Source organism: Perognathus longimembris, chromosome 12, assembly GCF_023159225.1.
Source record: "Perognathus longimembris pacificus isolate PPM17 chromosome 12, ASM2315922v1, whole genome shotgun sequence".
NCBI lineage: Eukaryota > Metazoa > Chordata > Mammalia > Rodentia > Heteromyidae > Perognathus > Perognathus longimembris.
The window spans coordinates 631,999-648,298 of NC_063172.1; the positions used below are offsets into that span (position 1 = coordinate 631,999).

The 16,300-nt window shown below is 64.0% G+C and overlaps 1 protein-coding gene across 2 annotated transcripts; it reads left to right on the plus strand.

Moving 5' to 3' along the window:
- Positions 1-2,435: 2,435 nt before the first annotated feature.
- On the plus strand, positions 2,436-16,295 carry Oplah (5-oxoprolinase, ATP-hydrolysing). Of its 2 annotated transcripts, none has more exons than XM_048359311.1 (27): positions 2,436-2,613; positions 7,245-7,468; positions 7,540-7,731; positions 8,116-8,215; positions 8,445-8,568; positions 8,647-8,842; positions 8,940-9,105; positions 9,196-9,334; positions 9,417-9,484; positions 9,602-9,867; positions 9,989-10,101; positions 10,192-10,362; positions 10,556-10,693; positions 10,777-10,915; positions 11,009-11,121; positions 11,283-11,434; positions 12,074-12,234; positions 12,315-12,416; positions 12,493-12,667; positions 13,997-14,181; positions 14,282-14,428; positions 14,777-14,911; positions 15,015-15,164; positions 15,254-15,411; positions 15,489-15,649; positions 15,804-15,901; positions 16,084-16,295. In XM_048359311.1, the coding sequence occupies exons 2-27, from the start codon at positions 7,298-7,300 to the stop codon at positions 16,228-16,230; spliced, it is 3,867 nt and encodes a 1,288-aa protein (XP_048215268.1). In that variant the 5' UTR covers positions 2,436-2,613; positions 7,245-7,297; the 3' UTR covers positions 16,231-16,295. The 2 variants fall into 2 exon arrangements, with proteins under 2 accessions (XP_048215268.1, XP_048215269.1); XM_048359312.1 differs by lacking the exon at positions 2,436-2,613 and adding an exon at positions 6,619-6,714.
- Positions 16,296-16,300: the final 5 nt, after the last annotated feature.

Below are 16,300 nucleotides of genomic sequence, written 5' to 3' on the forward strand. Positions count from 1 at the left end.
AGAACCTGTGCTAGGTGAGGGGGACAAGCCTGTCATGCTAGCTACATAGAAGCCATAAGGAAGGACCATTTTTGCCTGCTGGCCTAGGCTAAAACAATGAGACCCTATCTAAAAAATGACTGAAGCAAACAGGGCTGGGATGTGGCTTAAAGTGGTAGGGTCCCTGCCTGTAAGTGCAAAGCACTAAGCTCACCTTCAGTACTATTACAAATAATAAATTAAACTTTAAAACACAATTTAAAGTTTTTCTCTCAAAGTGTCAGGGCTGGGGCATCCCCGAGCCTGTCATTCCTCTGTGGTAAGTGTCTAGTATGTGAGCCCTCATTCACACTGCTTGAGACTGGAATTATTTCCTAGTGAGAGAAACTAGATTGTCACTGCTGGCCAGCTATGGTGGCTTCAGCCTGTAAGCCTAGCTACTTGAGAGGTGGAGATCTGAGGATTGTGGTTCAAAGCCAGCTTGGGCTAAACAGTTGGTGAGACTCCCATCTCAATCAATGGCTGGGTACAGTGCCACATACCTGTCGTCCCTAGCAACACAGGGTAGGTAACACAAGTAGGGAGACCCCAGCCAATAAAATACAGCCAGTACATCAAGTCACTGCTGCATTTCCATTGAATGCCGTCGTGCCTCCCGTGGTTGAGCTCTCAGTGCCTCTCCCTCGCCCCCATAGGAGAGGACGCAGCCCGGCTCTGTCCCTTGGAATCGAGAGGACGCAGCCCGGCTCTGTCCCTTGCAATCCCAGAGTAGAAATCATACTCACCCAGCAAGCAAAAAGGAAATCCTGCCGAGCCAGCCGGCAGTGAACGGGAATCCTGACTGAGGGCGGCCAGGATTAAGGAAAAGGAAAAATACAAGACGAGAGAAAAAAGACAAGAGGCAAAGATGGGGTACGGGAGGTCTGCAGCCGTAAGGGTGAAACTCAAGACTGCAGCCAAGTTTATTCTTAACTTCCAGCTTATATGCAGTTTAGGAACCAGGGAATAGCATAGGGTTGTTAAAATTTAAGAACACAAAGGGGCTTCGAAGTTCGCAAACATTTGATTACAGTAAACACAGGATAAGGTAGATTCACATAGGAATCTACTCCAGCGGACTTAGCAAGGTGCGGACAATAGCAAAGCAATCCCGGATAGTGGCCGTGAGCAAAGGTCCTTGCATCTGGCACATCCTAGCGATAACAGCACAGCCAGAGGTGAGAATGAATCTAGCTGCAGGTTTGGCTCCCGACATTCTGGCGACATGGGCACAGCCAGAGGTCAGGATGAGCTTAGCTGCTAGCTCGGCTCCCGACAGGAAATGATGATGTGAAATAAATAATTGCAAGATGACTACAAAAATCAAAATGACTGCACAGAAGTAACTGATTAAAAGAGGATGAGCTGGGAACTGGTGGCTTACCACTGTCGTTATAGCTACTCATGGAGCTGAGATCTGAGGACCAGGGTTCAAAGCCAACTGGGCAGGGAAGGAAAGTCTGTGAAATTCCTGTCTCCAGTGAACCATCAGAAAATCAGAAGTGGGGGCTGGGAATGTGGCCTAGTGACAGAGCGCGCTGATTCCTCAGCCCCGCATATACAGAAAAAGCCAGAGGTGCAGCTGTGGCTCAAGTGGTAGAGCGCCAGCCTTGAGTGAAGGAGCTCAGCGCGCGCCCAGGCCCTGAGCACAGGCCCCATGTCCGCCAACCACACGCAAACACACACTAGATAGAAGGAAAGAGTCCTCTGTGTGATCTGAAACGCTGACCCCACGTCCCCCTAGGGGATCCCTGGTCCCTCCTTGTCCCGATGGCGCTCCCTTCTCGGCAGCCCGCCTGGGCGACCCCGTGCCCCCGTCCACTTCCTTGCTCGCCCTCCCACCCACTGCCCAGCTTGCCCAGCCCCTAACTGTCCCGTCACTGACGCCCAGCGCCCGCTGTGGCTGGCAGAAACGCCTCATCTTTGCAGGGCATCTCAAAAGGCCTCGCTCAAGGACCCCTCCAGATGCTGCACCACTGTGACTGACGACACCCCGTTGCCCAGACTCGTCTTCTGGCTTGGAGGCGGCCAGGCTGCTGCCGGCGGGTGGCCGGGCAGGTGCGGGGCATGCTTGAATCCCAGTCTCCCCTGCAACACACCTGAGCCAGGCTGGGACAGGGAAGTTTTGAGTTCCACGAAGGGCTTCCAGAAGGGAACAGAGGCCTGGGCCCAAACAGAGGACCAGATCTCCGGGCCAGAAGTCAGGGATGAGGTGATCGCTGTGGCGGTTGGAATGGCCGGGCCGTAGCCCCCAAGCCCCAGAATGCGGGGCGGGGCAGCCACTGACCTCACAATGGTGGGGCTGCCGTCCCCGGCCAGCATGCCGGCCGCCGAGTAGCTGCTACCACGTTCTGCTGGGCATGTCCCTTCTTAGCAGCTATGAGGGCCTGCGGCAGGAGATCCAGCGGCTGGCCCAGGAGAACGAGGAGCTACGACGGCTGGTGCAGCTCATCCAGGAGAACCAGGAACTGAAGCTGGTCCTCCGGAGCAGGGGCAGCAGCCTGGGCTTCTGCAGCTCGGGCTTTCTGGCGGAAGTGACCGCAGGTGCCCGGGTGCCCAGGCGTAGGACGATTAAATTCAAGGATGCCGACAGAGGTGAGCCTCGGCCAGCCCGCACGCTAGGGCCCTGCGCTGCCGGGCACCCCGTCTCTGGCCTGGCAGGGGGAGATGGAGAAGGGGGGGGTGCTCTTTCAGGAAGCCCACACTGTAGGGAGCAAGTGACAACTCTGAGATCCTGATGTCCGAGTGGAGCTGCAGAAAAGCAAGAGACTTGTGTGGTTGGGGTCAGCTCTCTAGACCAAGAGGACAGATGGTGCAGAGGCCTTGAGTTGGCAGCCGTTTGTTTTTGAGACTGCCAAAGAAGGTGGGGAGATGAGACAGGAGAGCCTCTGAGGGCAAGGAGAGCTGAGGTTGGACTGCTCCCTGGTTCTGTGTTCTCTGGACTTTAAGTTGGGCCAGGGAACAGCCCAGCCCCATTCCTAGAGAGGACGGATGGAAGGTTGGCCAGGGTGAAGCTGTAAACCCAGTCCGGCTCTGGATATTTATATTTGAAGGTTAGAGTAGACTGGACGCACTCCAGATGAAAAAGCAGTGCCCCAGCCCTGAGAAGGGAAGTCCTCCCTTGTGCTTTGGGAAGGCCTTCCATCCCGAGCCTTAGGAGGGGCCTGTGAGGCCTGGCACTGGCTCCCCCTCCGGCCCCCCGGAGGAGCGCAGCACCGAGGGAGCCGGGCGTGTCCCCGACACTAGGGGACAGAGATGAAGACCAGGAGGCGGGGTGGAGGAGGCTGACTGGGAACTGCCCGAGGGGACCCCACCCTGGCAGATTGGGCCTTGGCTCTGTCTGGCATCCACTTTGGTGAGGTGTGGTCAGGAAGTGCAGGTGGACATCTTGAAGGGGGGGCATGGCCTCATGTGGGGAGAGGGGCAGCTAGGGTATCGTTGGAGGGGACAGGGACGAGGGGGGCTGTGCTCTGAGCTGTCAGGAACTATGCCTGGGGTGAAAACAGGAGACGGGGAGGCTGGGAAGGGTCTGGGCCTTAAGTGGGGGTTAGTTGAAAATAACGAAGTAGGATGAAGCCAGCGCTGGCAGCTCAGGCCTGTCATCCTAGCCACTCAGGAGGCTGAGATCTGAGGATCATGGTTCAAAGCCAGCCTGGGCAGGAAGTCAGCAATCAGAAAAGGCCAGAGGTGGCGCTGTAGGTCAAGTGGCAGAGCACTAGCCTGAGCAGAGAGGCTCAAGGACAGTGGCCAGGCCCAGGGCTCAAGGCCCAGGACTGGCTGAGGGCGGGCAGTGAGTCCACTGGCTTCCATAGAAGTCTGCCTTGAAACTAGAACAAATCATGTTGAGCGAGATAAGCCAAGAACAGAGAGACAGACGGCACATGGTCTCCCTCATGTGTGGGTGTTAGATTTAAAAAGCAACCAGCTATAACAAAGTAAACAGGACACAAGACACCAAAATACAGTGAGAGAAAAGCACCAAATAGCAAGACCCAAGCACCTCTTACAAGCCCAAAGATAAGGAAACAAAGGACCTCTTCTGAAAATGTCCAATTATTTTTAGGTGACTCTGTATCCCCTACCTCATACATGGGGTACACACAAGCACATCCGAGGGAAGCTGGGAGGAGGGCACAGAATGAGTGGAAAGCGGGCAGGGAAAAACCATACAGCAGAGGGGCCCATAGATAATCCGACAGTGATGAACGTGAACTAAGCAGCTCATGGGTGGTGGTGGGAAGGTGGGAATGAGAGGGAGAGAGGGAAGAGATGTTACTAAACAAAAGGAAAGTAAGGTACACATCACCTGAATTTGTTCCTTTTTCTTTTTTTGCCAGTGCTGGGGCTTGAACTCACGGCCTGAGCACTGTCTCTGGCTTCTTTTTGCTCAAGGCTAGCACTCTACCATTTGAGCCATAGCTCCACTTCTGGCCTTTTCTGTATATGTGGTGCTGGGGAATCGAACCCAGGTCTTCATGTATACGAGGCAAGCGCTCTACCACTAGGCCACATTCCCAGCCCCATATCACCTGAATTTGAAGAAATGCTTTTATTGTTAAGTTCATAGAGTGTGTAGAGTAGAATGATTTTCATCATTGTGAAGGTTAAAATGTGTACTGTGAAATAGATGTAGTAACAAACTCAAGTATAAAAATGAGAAATCTGCCTCGGCCTTGAGGCCTGTAGGTGGGGGCTGTGGACTGAAGTGAGGCTCCTGACCAGCGCTTCCCCCGGTGGGCAGAGGGGGCTCCTGCTGCTTGCTGTGCTAGTCTAGGGCCCCTGGGCCCAGGAGTGGGAAAGGCAGTAAGCAGGGCCAAGGGTTAGGGTCCTGTGCACATGCTGTCGGGCCCAGACCCTAACTGCTAGGGCGCTGGAGTCCATCCCACACGGCCCAAGAAGGGCCCCAGAGGCGAGACCCCAAGTGAAGAGGAGCCGGGGGTTGAGCGACTGCCGGGAACGGCCACGGAGGAGGCGGAGTGCAGGGTGGAGGAGGTGAAGGGGTGCAGAGGAAGCGTCAGGTGTGGGGTGGGATCAGATACCACCGTGTTGCTCGGAATCAGTCAGATGTCTGTGTCTGTCCTGTGCCGATCTGAACCAGGTATGGGGTCTGTTCCTTCTGAGCCCTGTATCCTTTTGTTATTATTGTTACTGTGGTAATACAGTTGTAAAAAAAGAGTTACAATTGCATGTTAGTTTTTTAGTACAATGCTTCTTAGTCAATGTCACCCTTCTTTTTTGTTGTTGTTGGCTGTGGGGCTTGAACTCTGGGCCTGGGCACTGTCCCTGAGCTCTTCAGCTCAAGGCTAGCACTCTATAACTTTGCCACAGTGCCACTTCTGGTTTTCTGGTGGTTAATTGGAGATAAGAGCCTCATAGGGACTGGGAACATGGCCTAGTGGTAGAGCGCTTGCCTCGTATACATGAAGCCTTAGGTTCAATTCCTCAGCACCACATATATAGAAAAGGCCAGAAGTGGCGCTGTGGCTCAAGTTGCAGAGTGCTAACCTTGAGCATTAATAAAAAAAAAAAGTCTCACCGACTTCCCAGCCCAGTCTGGATCCGGACGGCATTCCTCAGATCTCAGCCTTCTGAGTAGCTAGGATCACACTCCTGGCTAATGTTATTCCTCTTGTTAGGCCTCGTTTCCCCCCTCCCATCCCTACCCTCAAGTTGCATAGCTTATTCTTTACATGGTGTACATTGAATATACAGACTACATTTGCTCCCTCCCTCCATTCCTGCGCCCCCCTTTGCCCACTCCCCCAAACGTGTTCCCACTTCCTGGTGTTCATTTTGGTCAACGGTGGTTAGGGGACTGTGAGCCCCATGCAGCCCACAGCACAACGCACAGCAAGCCCACTTCATCCTGCCCGCCCCCCCCCCCACCGGGGCCCAGCAGGGCTCCTGGGGCGGGTGGGGACCGTGGGGGGCCCTCGGCTGTCTGGCATCTCCCCGGGGGTAGCACCACGCTTTCCCCTCACATCGGATCCCTGGCCGCCTCCACTCCAGCACCTGCGTGGGAGGAGGGCTGATGGTGGAGCCCGGCTTCTGCCCCGCCCACAGACACAGCCCAGCCCAGCCATTGTGAGAGGATCTGCTTCCTTGGGACCTAAATCTCACTGAGTAACAGCAAAAGGAAACAAGAATCCCCTCCGCCTTCTCCTTTGCAGGACAGGAGCTTCAAGGGCACTGTGGTCTCGCCCTTTGAATCTCCTCATCTGTGCCTTGGGGGTCACCCTTGGGGGGCAGGGGTGTCTGGCCCCTCTACACCCCTTGGGGTGGGGGCTTTCCCTTCATTTCTCTCCAGTGGCCCTTTGTTCCTCCTGCCCCCCACCTCTGAGACAGGGCTGCCAAAGCATGGTCCAAGCAAAGCTCATGTCAGGGCCTTTAGTGTCAGTTGGGGGGCTGGGGGGGGCTGAGGGCACCCGGAAGTGGTGTGGAGTGTGGCTGTCCTGCCAAGGTGACCTTGAGCGCAGGTTCAGGGCCCGCCCCCAGCTGTCCGGGCCAGGAGTTTCTCTGGACCGAGGGCGGAGGGCGGAGGCACCTGGGGGCAGGCCCGGCTTTGCTTATGCAATCTGAGGGCTGGGCACTGACCTGGGGGACCGGCCCGCCCCACCCAGGCCACGCCTCCGGGCTCAGGCAGAGCTCGTGAGGAGGCCCGGGAGCAGATCTCCAGCCACCGGGAGCCGGGGACAGGTGGGCCCTCATCTCCCGCCCCCTCCCAGCTGCCCTCCTCACTTCTCGGCCCCGTCCTCTTCCTCACCCCCTTCCCTTGGCCGCACTCCCTGGCTCCCGGCCCCTGCCTGGCCTGGCCTGTCCTGCTCCGCCCGCCTGTGCCGGCTAGCCGGGTCACTGCAGCCCGCAGGCCCGGCCCGAGGGTAAACAGAGTCACGAGGCTCTCCTCCCCGTCCACCCCGGGCCCTGGGGCCTCTTCATGGATCTGGGACTCTCTAGGGACCAGCTGTGCCTTCACCCCCCCTCCACCCCCCCCCTCCGTCCCGGCTGCCTGCCCCTCCAGGGTGGGTGCCCAGACCCCAGTGGTGGGGACACCGGCTAACAGGCCTGGCTTGCCTGGCTCTGGCTCCGCTCAGGCTGCCCTGGCCACGGACTCCTGTGTTCGCACCTCTGCTGGATTTGAAATCTACCCTCCTTCCCGTCCCCAGGCTCTGCCCAGGTCGGCCCTCAAGCACGGTCCTCCCCCCCCCCCCCCCCCCCCCGTTGTCCAGTTCTCCCAGGGCTCCCGGCCGAAGAGCTGCAGCTGGCCTCCAGCCGCACCATCATGGCCACCCCCGAGGGGCGCTTCCATTTCGCCATCGACCGTGGAGGCACTTTCACAGACGTCTTCGCCCAGTGCCCGGGAGGGCACGTGCGGGTCTTGAAGCTGCTGTCAGAGGACCCTGCCAACTACGCGGACGCCCCGACGGAGGGCATCCGTCGGATCCTGGAGCAGGTGGGCCGGGGCCGCGGGGGCGGGGCGTGGAGGGCCCCCGCCCAGCCCTGACACCGACTGTGTGACCCCAGGAGGGGGGCACGCTGTTGCCGCGAGACCAGCCACTGGACACCTGCCGCATTGCCAGCATCCGCATGGGAACCACGGTGGCCACCAACGCTCTGCTGGAGCGACGGGGCGAGCGCGTGGCGCTGCTGGTGACGCGTGGGTTCCGAGATCTGCTGCACATCGGCACGCAGGCCCGCTCAGACCTCTTTGACCTGGTGAGCTCTGGGGCGCCACCTGCACGCCCCGTGGGGGGCTCGTAGCCCTCCCCGCCAGGGTTTCCGCCGTGCCGGGTCCTGGGCCCTGGCAGCTCGAGGCAGCCCTGTGCGGGGTGAGGGGTGGAAGCGCCACCCCCATAGCTGGGCTCTGGGAGAAGCTGCCTTCGTGGGGTGGGGCACTTGGCCCCACTCACGCAGACGCCCCAGGGCAAAGAACCCCCCGCCCCCTGCATGGGCCCTGCTGGGCGGTTTCCTGGGCCTGCCGAGTGGCCTGTTGGGGCCCATCCCCTGGCACGCACTGCCTTGCCCGCGCGCGGGCCCCACGCGGGCACGCGGGCCCCGCCGCCTCAGTCCGGGCCTTCTCTACGCCTCTGCCTGCCCCAGGCCGTGCCCATGCCAGAGGTGCTGTACGAGGACGTGGTGGAGGTGGAGGAGCGCGTGGTGCTGTACCGAGGAGAGCCGGGCACCCGGTCTCCTGTGAAAGGTGTGGGTGCCTGCCAGGCGCGCACAGAGCCCGGGCTTTCATCCCCAGCACTGGCCGGGCGTGGTGGCGCCTGCCCGAGGCTATGCCTGCAATCCCTGCATTTGGGAGGCCGGGGGCTGCATGGTGGGGGGGACGCTATCTCCACGCCTCCTCCCCCCCCCCAAGGCTGCGAGGCCCGGTGGTGGACAGCCGCTGACAGCCTTCCACCGGGCACAATGGGGTCCCGCAGGCCGCACGGGGGACCTGCTGGAGGTGCAGCAGCCGGTGGACCTGGGCGCCCTGCGTGGGAAGCTGGAGGGGCTCCTGTCCCGGGGCATCCGCAGCCTGGCCGTGGTGCTCATGCACTCGTACACGTGAGTGGGGGGGCCGGGGTGGGGGGGGGAGGGCCCGGGGGTCTCGGCGGGTGCAGTGGCCCTGCGTTCTCGTTGCAGGTGGGCCCAGCACGAGCAGCAGGTGGGCGCGCTGGCCCGGGAGCTGGGGTTCACGCACGTGTCCCTGTCCTCGGAGGCCATGCCCATGGTGCGGATCGTCCCCCGGGGGCACACCGCCTGCGCCGACGCCTACCTCACGCCCGCCATCCGGCGCTACGTGCAGGGCTTCCGCCGCGGCTTCCAGGGCCAGCTCCAGGTGGGGCCCCCGGGTGGCGGGGGGGGGGAGGGGGCCGGCTCTCGGTCCCGGAGCCGCGCCCGCCCTGCCGCTCACGGCCGGCCTCCCGGGTCCCCAGGACGTGCAGGTGCTCTTCATGCGCTCCGACGGCGGCCTGGCGCCCATGGACACCTTCAGCGGCTCCCGCGCCGTGCTCTCCGGCCCCGCCGGCGGCGTGGTCGGCTACTCGGCCACCACCTACAAGCTGGAGGGCGGCCAGCCCGTCATTGGCTTTGACATGGGAGGTACGGGGGCGCGGGGCGCGGCCGAGGGCGGCCTGGGGGCCCGTCGCCCGGCCAGGCGTCTTTGGGGGACTCCCGCACGTCCTCCCCCAGGCACATCCACGGACGTGAGCCGCTACGCGGGGGAGTTTGAGCACGTCTTCGAGGCCAGTACGGCCGGCGTCACCCTCCAGGCCCCCCAGCTGGACATCAACACCGTGGCAGCTGGCGGGGGCTCCCGCCTCTTCTTCAGGTGAGTTCCCACCCCTCCGCCTGGGACCTCCAGCCCACTCTCCCCCCTCCTCGCCTCCACTTCTAGTCCTCCATCTCCCCAGGTCTGGCCTCTTTGCTGTCGGGCCCGAGTCTGCAGGCGCCCACCCGGGCCCCGCCTGCTACCGAAAAGGTAAGGCCTCGCCAGGCCGCGGCGCGTCGGTCTGGGCCCGCCCTCCCCCTCCCCCCTCCCCCCCCCACCTGTCTCCAGCCCCCAGCCCCCAACCTCCACACTGTGCTCCCCTCCCAGGGGGCCCCGTGACCGTGACGGACGCCAATCTAGTCCTGGGCCGCCTGCTGCCCTCCTCCTTCCCCTGCATCTTCGGGCCTGGAGAGGACCAGCCGCTGTCCCCGGAGGCCTCCCGCAAGGCCCTGGAAGCGGTGGCCGCCGAGGTCAACAGCTTCCTGACCAACGGCCCCTGCCCCGCCTCTCCGCTGAGCCTGGAGGAAGTGGCTATGGGGTTCATACGCGTGGCCAACGAAGCCATGTGCCGGCCCATCCGCGCCCTCACGCAAGTATGCCGGCACGCCCCCCCCCGCCCCCACCCCCACCTCCCACCCGCTCAGCTCGGCTGGTTAGGGGGGAGGCTGCCCGGCGTGGTCCAGGGAGCACCCCTGACATTCTCCGGATCCCTAGGCGCGAGGCCATGACCCCTCGGCCCATGTGCTGGCCTGCTTCGGGGGAGCCGGTGGGCAGCACGCCTGTGCCATTGCCCGGGCCCTGGGCATGGACAGCGTGCACATCCACAGGTGGGCCGTGGCAGGGGTGCTGGGCGGGCTTGCGCCTTGGGGGGGGGCTGCCCGGGGAGGAGCCCTCACCGCGCGCCTCCTCCTCTGCAGGCACAGCGGGCTGCTGTCCGCCCTGGGGCTGGCCCTGGCGGACGTGGTCCACGAGGCGCAGGAGCCCTGCTCCCTCTGTTACACGCCCGAGACCTTCGCGCAGCTGGACCAGCGGCTGAGCCGCCTGGAGGAGCAGTGTGTGGAGGCGCTGCAGGCCCAGGGCTTCCCCAGGTGGGTTCCCGGGCCTCTGGGCAGAGGTGTCACGTCGCCCCCACCGCCCCCGTGGCAGGTTCACGGCCTGGAGGCCCTCCGGGGCCCTTCAGGGCGACGGTCAGAGGGGGCCCTGCGCTCTCGGTGCCCGAGGAAGGAAGACAGGCCGGGGTCCGTGGTGGCTCCGGGTCAGCTTCCCGCCTCTGTGCCGCAGGTCCCAGATTAGCACCGAGAGCTTCCTGCACCTGCGCTACCAGGGCACGGACTGTGCGCTCATGGTGTCTGCCAACCAGCACCCCGCCACGGGCCGCTCGCCCCGTGCCGGAGACTTCGGGGCGGCCTTCGTGGAGAGGTCTGTGAGCCCCCCTCCCGGGAGCCGGGGGGCGGCCAGCTCTCCTCTGGCCGCCTCACCTTCGTCTCCGTGGCGGGGTGCAGGTACATGAGGGAGTTTGGCTTCGTCATCCCTGAGCGGCCGGTGGTGGTGGACGACGTCAGGGTGAGGGGCACCGGCCGCAGCGGCCTTCGGCTGGAGGATGCCCCCAGAGTCCAGACGGGGCCTCCCCGGGTAGACAAGGTCTGTGGCCCTCCCCGGGCTGGTCTGCCCGCCGCCGTGGGGAGTGGGCTGCGCGGAGGGCCCCGGAACCTGGCTGCTTTACGTCCTCCGCAGGTGACCCAGTGCTATTTTGAGGGGGGCTACCAGGAGACCCCAGTGTACCTCTTAGGAGAGCTGGGCTACGGGCACCAGCTCCACGGGCCCTGCCTCGTCATCGACAGCAACAGGTAGCTGAGGCCCCGCCTGGGTGGGCCCTGGAGGGTGAACTGTGGGATGCTCACGGAGGCCCTCCGGCCCGAGCTGGAGGGGTGCGAGGGTACCTCCCGGCCTGGGACCTCGGGGCTCCTGGCCCGACCCTCTGCCGCTCCGTTGCACCTGCTGTCCCCAGCACCATTCTTGTGGAGCCAGGCTGCCAGGCAGAAGTGACTGAGACCGGGGACATCCGCATCTCTGTGGGGGCCGAGGCTCCCAGCACAGTGAGCACCAAGCTTGATCCCATCCAGCTCTCCATCTTCTCACACCGATTCATGAGCATTGCTGGTGAGCTGCCTGGCTGCCGTGGTGGGGGGCGGGGGCCCTGCCTGCCCCACGAGGAGAGGCACGGGCACGCTGGCCGGCGGAGTCAGCGCTCACCCCCTGCCGTGGGCTGGCAGGTGTTGCCCCCAGGAAGGGCGTGCTCCTTACCAGCAGTGGGCTGCAGTGTGGCCTTGGCCTGGGGGGGGCACCCTGCTGGAAGGGCAGGTCTCAGGCAGGACAGGCACCGCCCCCCCCCCCCCCCCCGTCATTAAGACCCGTGCGACTTGCAGATGTCTAGAGACAGAACACTACGCTCGGCACAGGGCGCCTGTCTGTGTGGGATTAGGCCGTGGGCTTTCTGGCGCCTGGGGACCCGGGCATTGCCGGGCAGACAGGGTGAAGGGATGAGAGGAGGTCTCGGGTTCTCTCTGGAAGCTTCAGGCTGGCTGGGGAGGAAGGTGGTGACCTGGCTACTGTACGGGCATGCTGCCGTTCCGGTCTTCTGCGGGGCATGCCAGGACCCGGGTTTGGGCACTGGAGAGCTTGGCCCTAGGGACGCTGTCCCAGGCAGGGTCCCTAGGCTGCATGCCGTCCGGCCCCCTTCCCTGGGGCCGGGGCGCGGGCGGTGGGACCAGCGGGCCCCTGGTTACTCTGTGCCCTCAGAGCAGATGGGCCGCATCCTGCAGCGCACGGCCATCTCCACCAACATCAAAGAGCGCCTGGACTTCTCCTGCGCCCTCTTTGGGCCCGATGGGGGTCTGGTCTCCAATGCCCCCCACATCCCTGTGCACCTGGGCGCCATGCAGGAGACGGTGCAGTTCCAGGTACGGTGAGCGCCGCCTCTCTGCCTGCGCCCCGCCCGCGCCCCGCTTCCCTCCCCCCCCTGCACCTGTCTCGGTTTCAGATCCAGCACTTGGGGGCCAATCTCCACCCTGGCGATGTTCTGCTCAGCAACCATCCCAGTGCAGGAGGCAGCCATCTTCCCGACCTGACCGTCATCACTCCAGTAAGCGGGGTGCTGCCCCGCTGCCTTTGGTGACTAACTTTGGGGACACAGCTGACCACCCTTCTCCCCTACCTAGGTGTTTTGGCCAGGTCAGACCCGGCCTGTATTCTATGTGGCCAGCCGAGGGCACCATGCTGACATTGGGGGCATCACGCCAGGCTCCATGCCCCCCCACTCCACTACACTGCAACAGGAGGGCGCCGTCTTTTTGTCCTTCAAGCTGGTGCAGGGAGGAGTCTTCCAGGAGGAAGGTTAGTGGAGACGGGCCGTGGTGAGGGTTCGGTTGGCTGGGATCCAGGCTGAGCTGGATCTTAGGACACAAGCCTGCAGCCCAGCTTGCGAGTCCTCCGGGCCATCGCGGATCATCCCTCAGACATGACCCGAGGGGCTGAGACGAATTCTGCCTGAGCCTTGGAAAGGCCTCGGGGAAGGTGGTTTTGGGGTGAGAATTGGTCAGGACACTCCAGGGGCAGAGTGAAGAAGGGAGCGGGGCCTGTTTCAAGATGGGTGGCTGTTACCATCCATACTGGGCCTGGGGGCTGTAGAGAATGCCGCTAGGGGTGGGACTGCCGGGTCCTGGAGAGCCTTCTGGGCCCAGGTCACCAGGCAGTGAGGCACCTGGGGATTTTCAGCTCAGCTGACACTGCTGCCTGGACTCCTGTAGAGGGTGAGGGTTCCCAGGCGTGCTAGGGGCCTTCACCCTGGACTGTATTGAGCGTCGAGCTGGGTGAAGTCTGGAAGGTACCGTGTGGAGCTCAAAGTGGGTGTTTGATGGAAGTTGGGAGGTGAGTGGGGTATCAGGTCTGAACAACTAGAGGTTGGAGTTCTTGGTCCAGGGCCAGCTGCTGGGAGGTGGAACAGTGGGAGACAGCATTAGTCTGAGGTTGCAGAGGTCTGAGAACAGAGAGACAGTGGCAAGTGACATGGGTAGGGTGGAAGATGTGTATGTGGGGTAAGCCACAGGCACTTAAGGTGCCATGGGCACAAATGAGGTGACTTGCTCAGTGGAAGCTGGGTCAAGAGGGCGTGGGACCATGCAGAGACAAGGGCAAGCACATAGCCAGGGGCCAGCTGCCAGGCAGCCTCGGAGAAGCCCTCAGGGCAGGAGGAGGTTCCTGAGGTGGGGAGTGGACCTGGGCCAGACCTGCCCTGCTTGTAGGAGTGGGGAAGGAGAGCTGCTCAGGTCTGAGAAACCTGGGGAGTGGGGGATAGGAGGGTGGGGGCCAGCAGGTGCCTGGTCCTCAGGCCACTAGAGTGAGCGGGGCAAGTTGAGTGTCGTGCCAGGGAAGTGGATTTTGTCTGTAGAAAGGGATGATTCAGAGAAGGTAGGAAGGAGTCCCCAGCTCCAAAGCAAAGCTGCTGCCCAAGATGCCCTAGGATACCGGGTCAGCAGCAGAGTAGGGTGGAGGGTGGGGCCTTATGGTCCTGGAGTGCTGAGGGGACCTGAGATAGGGGGGGGGGGCGGGACAACACAGGGGCTGCCAGACTCCATTGTGTGGGGTGCAGTGGGTGGAGAGTGGGGGGGGGCTGGTGTGGCCAGGGGTGCAGGTGGTGGCTCAGTCACGACCCTGTCCATCCAGCGGTGACAGAGGCCCTACGGGCACCAGGCAAAATCTCCGGCTGTAGCGGAACCAGGAACCTGCATGACAACCTGTCAGATCTCCGCGCCCAGGTGGCAGCCAACCAGAAGGGCATCCAGTTGGTGGGAGAGCTTATTGGGCAGTACGGCCTGGATGTGGTACAGGCCTACATGGGCCATATTCAGGTGGGCCTGCGGGCAGAAGTGCGGGGCGGCGCTGTCCGCCTCGGGCAGCAGGGGGACCCGCGAACCGGCCTAGCAGCACCTGAGCGCCTCTCCCTGCCAGGCCAACGCCGAGCTGGCCGTGCGAGACATGCTGCGGGCCTTCGGCACCTCGCGGCAGGCCCGGGGCCTGCCCCTGGAGGTGCTGGCTGAGGACTACCTGGACGACGGCTCCCCGATCCGCCTCCGCGTGCAGATCAACCTGAGTCAGGTGGGGCCCGGAGGGGAGGCCGAGGGCGGGAGGGGGCGTGGCCCCGCGGCGGAGGATGCCCCGCCCCTCGGGCTGGGGAGGTGGGGGCGTGGCCCCGCGGCGGAGGATGCCCCGCCCCTCGGGCTGGGGTGGGGGCGTGGCCCCGCGGCGGAGGATGCCCCGACCCTCGGGCTGGGGAGGTGGGGGCGTGGCCCCGCGGCGGAGGATGCCCCGCCCCTCGGGCTGGGGAGGTGGGGGCGTGGCCCCGCGGCGGCGGATGCCCCGCCCCTCGGGCTGGGGAGGTGGGGGCGTGGCCCCGTGGCCGGCGGGGGCGCGGCCCCGTGACCGCGGCCGGCCCTCCGCGGGCAGGGCAGCGCCGTGTTTGACTTCACCGGCACCGGGCCCGAAGTGTTCGGCAACCTCAACGCCCCGCGCGCCATAACGCTGTCCTCGCTCATCTACTGCCTGCGCTGTCTGGTGGGCCGAGACATCCCGCTTAACCAGGTGGGCAGAGGCGGTCGCCTCGGGGCGCGCGGGGTCGGCGCCAGCCCGAGCCCGGGGAGGGACCCGGTCCTCGCGGGACCTGAGAGCCGCTCGCCGCACACAGGGCTGCCTGGCCCCGGTGCGCGTGGTGATCCCCAGAGGCTCCATTCTGGACCCCTCCGCCGAGGCCGCGGTGGTGGGCGGCAACGTGCTCACGTCGCAGCGCGTCGTGGACGTCATCCTGGGCGCCTTCGGGGCCTGTGCGGCCTCGCAGGTGCGGCGGGGCGGGGCCGGGGGCGGGGCCTGGCCGGGCGGGGGCGGGGCCTGGCCGGGGCGGGAGCGAGCGCCACCTCGCCGCCCCAGGGCTGCATGAACAACGTGACCCTGGGCAATGCCCACGTGGGCTACTACGAGACGGTGGCCGGCGGCGCGGGAGCGGGGCCCGGCTGGCACGGACGCAGCGGGGTCCACACCCACATGACCAACACGCGCATCACCGACCCCGAGATCCTGGAGAGCCGGTGGGCAGAGCCCGGGGGTGGGCGGCGGGGCTGGGGCGGGGCTGGCGGGGGCCGCGCTGAGCGCCCGCCCCGTGCAGGTACCCGGTCATCCTCCGCCGCTTCGAGCTGCGGCCGGGCTCCGGAGGCCGGGGCCGCTTCCGCGGCGGCGATGGCGTGGTCCGCGAGCTGCTCTTCCGGGAGGAGGCGCTGCTGTCGGTGCTCACGGAGCGCCGCGCCTTCCGGCCTTACGGCCTCCACGGTAGGCGGCGACGCAGCCCTCCTCCACCCGGCCCTGGCCTGGCCCTGGCCTCGCCCCGGCCCGGCCTCGCCTCCAACCCTGGCCCTGACTTTTGCCCGCAGGGGGCGACCGGCCCGGCCTCGCCTCCAACCCTGGCCCTGACTTTTGCCCGCAGGGGGCGAGCCTGGTGCCCGCGGCTTAAACCTACTGATCCGCAAGGATGGCCGCACGGTGAATCTGGGTGGGAAGACATCCGTGTCCGTGTACCCTGGGGTAAGAGCTGCAGCCTTTGCCCCCGCCCCACCCCTGCTCGCCAGGAGGGGACCGGAGATGCAGAACTAATCCAAGTCCGAGTTTAATCAGCTCCGGAGGGGAAAGGGCCCCGGGTCTCTGGGTGCGGTTCCTGGCGGGACCAGGCAGCACCTGCGTCGAACATGCGCTTCTCCCTTCCACAGGACGTGTTCTGCCTTCACACGCCTGGCGGTGGGGGATACGGTGACCCGGAGGACCCTGGCCCCCCTCCGGGTTCTCCTCCACAAACCCCAGCCTTTTCTGAGCGGGGCAGTGTGTACGAGTACCGGCGTGCCCAGGAGGCTGTGTGAGGGACCTCACGATAAATTAAATCGCCTGGTTCTGGGGCACAGATGCCAGACCAGACACCTGCTCTCCATC

Bases quoted from the DNA above. Each gene is read 5' to 3' on its own strand.
- Oplah (XM_048359311.1), top strand. From the start codon at position 7,298: ATGGCCACCCCCGAGGGGCGCTTCCATTTCGCCATCGACCGTGGAGGC. The intron at 8,216-8,444 runs GTGTGGGTGCCT...GGGGTCCCGCAG, and splicing joins CACCCGGTCTCCTGTGAAAG to GCCGCACGGGGGACCTGCTG. The intron at 14,912-15,014 runs GTGGGCAGAGGC...CGCCGCACACAG, and splicing joins GAGACATCCCGCTTAACCAG to GGCTGCCTGGCCCCGGTGCG.